The 9,548-nt window shown below is 59.9% G+C and overlaps 4 protein-coding genes across 4 annotated transcripts in view; 2 read left to right on the top strand and 2 right to left on the bottom strand.

Moving 5' to 3' along the window:
* The window catches only part of ACA1_095420 (uncharacterized protein), a gene marked incomplete at both ends in the record, with an annotated part of 2,220 nt that extends 716 nt beyond the window's left edge, over positions 1-1,504 (bottom strand). The window contains one exon of the mRNA XM_004334867.1: positions 80-1,504. Within this exon, the coding sequence (XP_004334915.1) occupies positions 80-1,504 (1,425 nt within the window). The remainder of the gene's footprint in view (positions 1-79) is intronic.
* A 1,565-nt stretch (positions 1,505-3,069) lies between these two features.
* ACA1_095410 (oxidoreductase, short chain dehydrogenase/reductase superfamily protein) lies at positions 3,070-5,074 on the top strand (the record flags this gene model as incomplete). Its single annotated transcript, XM_004334866.1, has 10 exons — positions 3,070-3,107; positions 3,323-3,411; positions 3,477-3,549; positions 3,650-3,711; positions 3,849-3,970; positions 4,167-4,256; positions 4,375-4,436; positions 4,545-4,625; positions 4,701-4,823; positions 5,056-5,074. The coding sequence occupies 10 exons, from the start codon at positions 3,070-3,072 to the stop codon at positions 5,072-5,074; spliced, it is 759 nt and encodes a 252-aa protein (XP_004334914.1).
* A 140-nt stretch (positions 5,075-5,214) lies between these two features.
* ACA1_095400 (cytochrome p450 superfamily protein) lies at positions 5,215-8,510 on the top strand (the record flags this gene model as incomplete). The annotated part of the gene is made up of 17 exons (XM_004334865.1): positions 5,215-5,277; positions 5,490-5,597; positions 5,721-5,832; positions 5,955-5,997; positions 6,085-6,199; positions 6,294-6,378; positions 6,466-6,565; positions 6,619-6,628; positions 6,662-6,779; positions 6,923-7,010; positions 7,168-7,204; positions 7,313-7,357; positions 7,453-7,553; positions 7,645-7,726; positions 7,958-8,152; positions 8,236-8,307; positions 8,418-8,510. 17 exons carry the CDS (start codon positions 5,215-5,217, stop codon positions 8,508-8,510), a joined length of 1,467 nt encoding a protein of 488 aa, XP_004334913.1.
* Positions 8,511-8,600: 90 nt separating this feature from the next.
* ACA1_095290 (biotin-acetyl-CoA-carboxylase ligase) overlaps positions 8,601-9,548 on the bottom strand; it is a gene marked incomplete at both ends in the record, with an annotated part of 2,248 nt that continues 1,300 nt past the window's right edge. Inside the window, 4 exons of the mRNA XM_004334864.1 lie at positions 8,601-8,783; positions 8,886-8,973; positions 9,074-9,107; positions 9,198-9,489. Of these exons, the coding sequence (XP_004334912.1) occupies positions 8,601-8,783; positions 8,886-8,973; positions 9,074-9,107; positions 9,198-9,489 (597 nt within the window). The remainder of the gene's footprint in view (positions 8,784-8,885; positions 8,974-9,073; positions 9,108-9,197; positions 9,490-9,548) is intronic.

Here is a 9,548-nt window from a genome sequence, read left to right as displayed (position 1 = left end):
ACAGGCTCTTCCCCTGGCTCTCCCACCCGCCACTGCCCGCATCTGTCAGCTCCTGGATCTGCGCCCCATCGAGGGAGACCATGCCGTTAAGAAACGCCGGCAACTGGGCCTCGGCGGTGCTGTGGTCCTGCGTGCGGCCGACCCGCAGCCGGTTCATGTAGGCGTGGCCGCCGGTCTGCAGCCGCTCGCGATTGCGCGCGATGAAGGTCTTGGCGTCGATCCGCCTGTGCGGCGCCTCGCGCTCGAACAGCTGCACGAACTCGTCGGTGTCGACCAGAAACACGAAATCGAAGTCGGCCTGCCACCGCACGAACCCGTCCCACACGAGCAGCTCCTGCAGGTAGCAGTACGTCACCCGGTCGTCGCGGCCCGGCGCGTCGACCCCCACCAGCGTGACCCGCTCCAGCACGCCCGGGTGCCGCGCCAGCCTCTGCCGCATGGACTCGAGGCTCAGCTGGCGCGTGGCCAGGTGGAGCACGACGTGGTCGACGCCCACCACGTCGAGCGTCCACAGCAGCCAGAGCTCGTCGTCGTCGGTCCACGTGAACTTCTTGGTGATCCACGCGCCCACGCGCACGCGCGCGTCGGCCCCGCTGGCGCGCACGATCGACGCCACGCCGCTGCTGCTGTTGGCCCACGGCGCCGTCGCCAGCCGATGGTGGCAGTCGCGTGCGCCGGTCTCCGTGGGCGCGATGGGCAGCAGACTGGTGGCGCGCGGGAAGTGGAGCACGTGGTCGAGCGGGAAGAAGGCCACCTCGCGCGCGGCGAACACGGCGAACCGCACCTCGCGCCGTCGTCGCAGCAGTTCGTCTGCGGCGTCGTCGGACAGGAGGAACGCGCAGCGCACGATGAGCTCCAGGTACTGCGGCCGGGCGACCTTGTATCGGTAGGCCGCGTTCAACGGCTCGTCGAGGGTGATGGCCTGCGCCGTCAGCTTCTTGACCGGGCCACCGGCCCCATCATCCTCACCACCACCATCACCAGCTTGGCTGGGCCACCAGAGCTCGACCGTCTGGAAGGTGTACGCCGTCGGTGTCTCGATGTCGCCCTCAATGTCGAAGAAGGTGCTGTTGAGCGCCAGATGAATCTGAAATATGTGCAGCAGGTGGTTCCCGTCTGTCGGCGGCGTGGTGGTGGCGAGGTGGTGGAAGGTGCGGGAGCGGAGGTGGGCGGGCAGGGAGGGGGTGGTGGGCAGGGGGCGGTGGTCCTGGCTCACCGAGATGACCTGCACGCGCCGCCCCGACGGCTGCGAGACGAAGGTGCCCCAGGGTACTCGGAACGGATCAAGCTCGGCCGGCTCCAGGTCGGCCTTATCGGGCTTCGGAGTTATAGGGTCGTAATGACGACGATGGTGGGGGCCTGGTGGGTGGTGATGATGGCGGCGGTGGTGGTCGGTCTCACATTCGCAGGCGGAGAAGGGTGCGAAGTGGAGGGAGTAGGCCAGCAGGAGAAGCACGACAGCGAACAACAGGAACCACAGCACAAGGCGGCGTGGCCTTGCCATCATCACCGATAACACAAGGTTGATAGCTGTGATGGCTGGTGGTGATAACAGACCAGTATGCCGGCGAAAGAACAAGCCCGCACAGAGTTTGCGGGGGATATTTCACAGCCAACTTCTAGCGGAACGACGCTTTTTTTTTTTGCACCCACCTGCCGTCGTGTGGGCCTTGGTCTATTAACATGTTAATACCAAGGCCGAGCGGAGAGGGGACCTCAGCCAATGAACACACGCGCGCTCATTACTCACCAGAACTGGGCGGTGGTGCTGGTTGGCGCGTCGTCGGTTGCGGGTGTGTCAGTGGCGAGACTGCCACCGATTACTCGTGGTCATTGGCCCTTTCTTCTGGGACCCCACCGGCGCCATCTTCTGTAACCGTTTTCCCTTAGTGCCCTCGGTTGATGATGCCATAGCCGCGAGCGGCCGCTTGAGCGTGAGCGTATCGGGTGGCGACACCTCCGGCGTCACCCGATTGGCAGCGGCCGGTCGTTGGAATCATTTTCATCGGCTGGTGCCGGCGCAGTTGGCCGAGTCTCTCCGGTGGCGCCGGCGCGCGTCATGTCTGCGGGCGGTGGTGGTTCGCGCTCGTCGTGAGCGGTCTGGGCGAAGATGCGGCCGGCCATGGCGTAACGTTCTGGAACGCCAGCCCTGGCAGCAGTGCTGGGTCGAGGCGGTCGCTTGTCACCGGGAACTGTTGCAGGTGCACCAAAAAGCACTGATGGCACTACCGCTGCTGCAAACTCAGAGCTGTCGTGTGCCACGTGAGATCGCGTGTGTTGCGTGCGCACACAGTGCTCACCCCAAAGCTTTCGTGTGTGCGTGTGCGTGTGCGTGCGTGTGTGCGTGTGCGTGTGTGCGTGTGGTACCAGCCCAACAGGCGCGACACTGGATCTTGGTGCCTGCTGCGCTGGTGCTTCTTCTCGAGCACGTGGTGGAAGTTGAGTGGACAGTGCACCAGCTCCATGGTTTCCTTTGGTGGGCCAAACAGATGGTCGCAAATTGTGCAATAATCAACAAATGTTTATTTAAAAAATAAAAAAGATCTCACAAGCAACACTGTAAAGCGCACCCACCTGTTTTTTCTTTTTGCCTGCTTCTTCTCTTGTGGCTTCTCCATTCTCCGGTTCTTGAAACAAAAAAGAAGTGTTTCAATATTTCAAGACAAAATAATTCAAAACAACAAGAATAATAATAAAAATAATTCATCAAGACAAGAACAGGAAGCAGCACAAAGATTACATGTGGCTGCTGGTGCTGTGCGTAGTGGTAGTGGCGGCGGTGGCGGTGATGCGTGCAGGTCGACTCCTTGTGTTCGATCACCCCACCGACCCGGACGCGCAGGGACGCTACAAGCGCCCTCCTGGCCTCAACGTTATCATCACTGGCACGAGACCCCACCACCACTACATGACAACACGCGCCAATAAACAATAAACAAATAAATAAAGAGATTAAAGAGATAAATAATAAATAAATCTGTGCAGGCAGCACGAGAGGCATCGGTCTGGCGCTGGCCAAGGAGTTCCTGGCCCTGGGCGACAACGTACACCGCCGCCTCCGCCTCGATGATGATGCCTGCTGGAGTGCTCACCCCACAGCTTTCGTGGTGCGTGTGCGTGTGCGTGTGCGTGTGCGTGTGCGTGTGCGTGTGCGTACGTGTGTGTGTGCGTGTGCGTGTGCGTCTGTGTGTAAACACCAGGTGGCGATCTCCAGCAGACGGTACGACACATATCCCCTCGCGTTACTGCACTGCTTCGCCTGCACGGGTTCATGATGATGATGATGCCGCTGATGCTGATGATCGGTTTTGCACCCCATCAGTGCCGCGCTCGTGGACGAGGTGGTGGCCGACTTGACTGGGCAATTCCCCAAGGCCAAGGTGGTCGGCTGCGCTGCTGACGTCACCAGCGGTGCGTGCGCGCAAGTCCTCCTCCCGTTGTGATCGGGGGCCTGACCGACCCTCTTGTGGCCACAGAGGATTCCCTGTGCGCGCTGGCCGCCTACGGGAAGCAGCACCTGGGCGGGATCGACATTTGGATCAACAACGCGTACGATACCCGACACACACACACACACACACCACACACACCGCGGCTAATCGTGTGGAGAAACCGCCTCGACTCGACGGAATGTGTGATCGTCAATCAGTGGCGTCACCCAGACGGACAAGACGCCGGTCCACAAGACACCCGAGAGCGTGCTGCGCGCTGGTGCGCTCCTCGTCTCTCCGCGTTAATTGGGTGTTGATGAAGTGCGAGAAAACGCATGCGTGTGGCTGCGCTCAACGTGGTGGTGGTGGCTGGTGGTGGCGGTCGTGGTGGTGGTGGTGGCTGGTGGTACCGGTTAGTGGTGGACACCAACTTGGTGGGCACGCTGCTCGGGTGCAAGGTGGCGATCAACGCCATGCTCGAGGAGCCGCAGCGGAAGGGCCACGTGTTCAACATGGACGGCGCAGGAGCCAACGGCATGGTACCGTGACGGGTCGATATCACACCACCACCACGACCACCACGACCACCACGACCACCACCACGACCACCACGACCACCACGACCACGACCACCACCACCACGACCACGACCGCCACCACCAGCCACCACCACCAGCCACCACGTTTGCGACACTACTCACTACATACTGCACGCACACGCACAACGGCAAACAGTCGACGCCCAACTTTGCGGTGTACGGGGCGACCAAGGCGGCGCTTCCGCAGCTCATGAAGTCGCTGGTCAAGGAGACGGCGGGCACCAACGTACCCCAGCCTAGGCCTCTTGTTTTTCTTTTGTTTTCTTGTTTTCTTTTGCTCGCGCCTGCGCGTACTTGAAGAACACACGAGTAGTGTTAACCCCCGGGGGGCTGTGTCGCGGCAGGTGGGCATCCACACGCTCTCGCCGGGCATGGTCCTCACCGACCTCCTCATGTCCGGCAACAGGTTCGCCCTCTGATCGCCCCCGCGCCGCGCCGGGACCGTGTTCTCTCTGATCGTTGCCCGTCGCGGTGTGCCGTTGTGTGTCGATGTGATTCTTTGCTTGGCTGGCAGGGAGCCGCGCGTGTTGAAGGTGTTCAACATCCTGGCCGAGCGACCTCGCACCGTCGCCCAGTGGCTCGTGCCCCGCATCCGGTATTCCCACCCCCACCCCCCAACCCGCTTACTCGCATACCTGACATTCCGGCGTGCGCGCGGTGCCTACCACAGGGCGGCGAGCGGCAGCGGGCGGTACATCAAGTTCCTGACTGCTGTGGGGGCGGCCTGGCGCTTCGCCACCTTCTTCCGCCGGAAGAACCGCTTCTTCGACGCCCAGGGCGTCCTCAAGCACGAGTAGTGAGGCGTGTGGTGAGTGTCTCCGCGCGCGGGGTCGTTGGCCAGTCGCGGTTGCTACCTACACACGCACACACCACACACACCACGCACACCACACCACACACACACCACACACACCACACGCACACACACATATGACATATATGTGAGGTCACACGTCGCTGCTGCAGCTTATCTTTATTGGGCACTCGAAAGGCCAAAAGGGTCTTTTCTTTTCTTCCTTTTCAAGGCCTCCCTTGCGCCAGTGACCCCCGCCGGCGGGACCAACGGGAGAGCGCCAAATGTCGGCGCGAGCCAGCCAGTTGGGACGTTTCTTGCCAAAAAAAACACTCCAAAACCTTGCCTGAAGAGGAAAGAAACACGTTCCTGCCTGGCCGACGAGTGACGAATGGAGCTGGCGCTGAGTGCAACGGCGCTGGTCCTGCTGGCTGCGGCCATCCTGGCATGGGGCGTGGGCCGCTGGTACCTCGGGCGCAAGGCACATGCCCCTCCCCCCTCCATTCACTGTGGTCTTTGTGGCCACGTCGCCGCTTCACCCCCCCCCCCAAACTTCCCCAAAGGTGGGCATGTAGCGAGGGACAACACTTATGTTTAACAATTGTTATATATTATATATATATATAGAGTCACAATCTTAACGTAATTATTTGTGTGTGCGTGTAGAGAATGGGGCTGCCGGGTCCGTGGGGCGTGCCGTTCTTCTACAACTTTTTCGACATCCTCCAGCACAAGGCCCGCATCTACGACTGGTTTACAGAGAACACTCTCAAGGTGCCACCTTCCCCTTCTCCTCGGCTCACCGCACACGCACACGCAGCAGCTCACCCATAACGCATGGCACACGCCGTGACACGACACGACACCACGCAACATGACACGACCAACGACGAACAGTACGGGGACGTGTGGATGGTGACTGCGCCGGCCAAGCCGTGGATCGTGGTGGTGAGCGACACGAAGAGCATCGACCATGTCCTGCGTACCAACTTCGACAACTACATCAAGGGTTCGCTCCGCACACGCACACACACACACGCACGCACACGCACGCACGCACGCACACCACGCATTGCGCCATCAAGCAATTGGATTGCGGGGCGTCTGTTGACGTGCACCTTCTTCACACAGGACCCAACATGATCAAGATCCTCCACGACTTCCTCGGCGACGGGTTCGCAATTCGTGTGTGTGTGTGTGTGTGTGGTGTGTGCGTGCGTGCGTGCGCGCGCGTGGTTGTGGTGCTGATCTGCGATTGCAGGATCTTCAACACCAACGGGCGCAATTGGAAGCAGCAGCGGCAAACGGCCAGCCACCTCTTCAAGGTCAAGGAGCTCCGGCACATGGCCGAGATCTTCCTGTCCCACGGCCGCCAGGTGCGCCTCCCCCCCTCCTCTCATCGGCTCGGAATGTGGAATGTACCAATAGAAGAGCCCAATCAACAATATTATCGGTATTTGAACAATGCAGGTGGTGGAAATCCTGGAGGGCAAGCAGGGCCAGGAGGTGGACATGCAGGAACTCTTCGCCCGCTTCACCCTCGACTCGATCGGAGGTAATTCACACCATGGTACACGACACACGAATCAACGACATACCGACGACGAGGCGTTGGTGCCCTTTCTTGCTTCCCGTGGTACAGAGATCGCGTTCGGGAAGAAGATCGGATCGCTGGAGAAGCCCGTGGCGTTCTCGCTCGCGTTCAACCAGGCCCAGCTTCTCACCGACTCCCGCTTCCAAAAGTTCTGGTGGAAGGCACACAGATTCCCTCCCCCTCCTCCGTCGGCTGGCTCAGCACTGACTTTGTGCGTGTGCGGTGGTGCGTGTGTGCGGTGCAGTGGATGCCGTGGATTGATACGGAGAGGGAGATGCGCGAAGCGTTGAAGGTGTTGGACGAATTCGCCTACGGCATCATCAAGGAGCGGCGCCAGGACTCCAACATCGCCACCAAGACCGGTAACTCGCACCCCTCGCCCACCACCACCACCACCACCACCACCACCACCACCACCACCACCACCACCACCACACAACACACACAACACACTTGGCCGCAGGACACCACTTTACCTGACCACGAACCGCGTCCGGCAATGCAGACCTGCTGTCGCGGTACATCGGAATGACGGACGACGACGGGGAGCCCTTCACGGACAAGTACCTGCGCGACATCGTACTCAACTTCATGTACGCTCCCCCACCAATCCATCTGCGCCATCACCAGCCGCTGGCGCTTGCGTGAACGAACAAACAAACAAACAACAAACAACAAACAACAACAACAACAACGTTGACCCACTCATCTCGTGTGGATGATCGTCTCTCCCCATGCCTTGTATAACAGGATTGCTGGGCGGGACACCACCTCTCAAGCGCTCACCGTACGCTGCGCTTGCGAGCCCTCGCTTTTCATTCCCCCCCCCTCCCATTATCTACATTCTTGACATATGCTGTGTCGCGTCGTGTCGCGTGGCGTGGCGGTGGTGTAGTGGTGCTTCTACCTGCTTTCGCTGAACCCGGCGGCCAAGGCCAAGGTTCGGCCCTCTCTGTCTCAACTCCCCCCCCCCAATGCCCGACTCTTTGATGTTCGCTGACCAATTCGCGTGTGGCGGCTATGACCATTGTCTAGTTGGTGGCGGAGGTGGACTCCAAGCTGGGCGGCCACGAGCCGTCGTTCGCCAACGTCGACGATCTTCCCTTCCTCCACGCCGTCGTCAATGAGACCCTCAGGTACCCGATCCTTCCACATCATCGACACGACCAACGACACGACACGACACGACACGACACGACACGACTCACTGGTGCTGATCGACACCAGGTTGTATCCGCCCGTGCCGGTGGATTCCAAGTCGGCGGTGAATGACGACGTGCTTCCCAACGGCGCCGTGATTCGTGCCGGGGTACGCTGCTGCGCCCCACCATCGCCGCCGATTTTTTTTCTATGTGTAGCACTCACCACGACACACGACACACGACACACGACACACGACACACGACACACGACACACGACACACGACACACGACACACGACACACGACACACGACACACGACACACGACACACGACACACGACACACGACACACGACACACGACACACGACACACGACACGGCACGCGGTCGGCCTCCAGATGTCGCTCAACTACCCGATTTGGGTGATCAACCGCCTGCCGCAGTACTGGGACAGGCCCAACGAGTTCTGGCCGGAGCGCTGGCTCGACGCCCCCGACCTCGGGGCCAGCGGCCTGCGCCCGGTGCCCAAAAACAACTCACTCCCCTTCATCCCCTTCAACTTTGGCCCGCGCACCTGCCTGGGGATGAAGATGGTACACTATTTATCGATTCATTTATCCATCTATTTATTTCTTTATTTTTACTAATATAAATTACTATTATTCTTGCGCGACAGGCCTATCTGGAGGTGAAGATGATGGCGGTGCTGCTCCTGCAGAGGTTCGAGCTCGAGCTCGCTCCCAATCAGGTACGCACGCCGCCCTGCTGTGCCCGGCCTTCAATGAAAGCGCCCACCAAGAGTGTGTGCGTGTATTGATTGATCGATTGATCGTTGGTTGGACACTACCATCCGTGCAGGAGGTGCAGTACAAGTCGGCCATCACCCTCTCGGCCAAGAACGGGATCCGTATGGTGCCCCGTCTTCGCGAGCAGCCCACCACGTCCGCCTGAGTAGACATACCGTAAAAAACGAAGAGTCTTTTCGCTTTCGCTTTTCGTAGTTTTCGAGTTATCGTTTTTTCTTTTGGTTGTACTGCTGCGCTAGGCGGGCGGGACGACGAAGTTGGTGGCGTTGGAGCCAACGGTGGACTGCAGGATTTGGCCCACCACGCGCTCGTTCTTCTGCCACCGGATCCATCGCTTCTCCATCCGGAGCAGCGACAGCAGGAAACTGGCCAGCAGACACCCGAACGCCCAGCCGAAGATCACCAGCCCGTTCTCTTCCTGCACCGCGGTGTTCGCACGTGGTGGCCCCGCCGCGACCAACAACAAGTGAGTAACCTGCAGCACCACCACGGGTATCGGGAGAGAATGAAGAATGGCTACCATCTTGTTCTCCAGCGAGCCGAAGAGGATCGTGCGCGCTCCTCGCACAGCATAGTAAAACGGCAGCCCATGTCCGATCAGGTAAAACCTGACCGAAACAATCCCCAACATATCAATCAAAGGCGTTTCCACTGCTCCAATCTGAGATAAATAGTTGTGATCAATTTTGCTTATGGCCGGGAACGTACTCATTCATGAGGTACTCGCTCAGCATGGCCCCGCCTGGCGCGACGACACACGGAATGAGCTTTGGGGGGGGGGCACGGGGTGGAATGGCAAAGAGTCGTGGTGGTGGTGGTGGTGGGACGGTACCGGAGGTGAGCTGGAGGATGAGCATGAAGGTGCTGGCGAGCTGGAAGGCGGTGATGCCGAGGATGCCGGCCAGGGTGGCGTTCATGAAGATGAAGCAGATGCTCACGTAGAAGAGCCACATCCAGTAGGCCATGAAGTTGTGCTGGAACACGTCTTCGCTGGCATCGCCGGCCACCGCGGCCACGACGCAGGTGATCAGCAGCGATTGATTGATGGCGAACACCATCGCCCACAGGGCGCGCAGGACGTGGTTGTACGCCGCCACCACCATGAACTGAGCTCGCGTCGACAGCTGTGCAGACCAATCGGTTATGTGATTTGATAAAGATGATCGCGGGGGGGGGGAACGGA

The sequence above is a fragment of the Acanthamoeba castellanii genome (assembly GCF_000313135.1).
Source record: "Acanthamoeba castellanii str. Neff unplaced genomic scaffold scf7180000084645, whole genome shotgun sequence".
Taxonomy (NCBI): Eukaryota; Discosea; order Longamoebia; family Acanthamoebidae; genus Acanthamoeba; species Acanthamoeba castellanii.
Note: the sequence above shows the minus strand (reverse complement) of the source record. Positions and strands in the feature narration are given on the sequence as shown.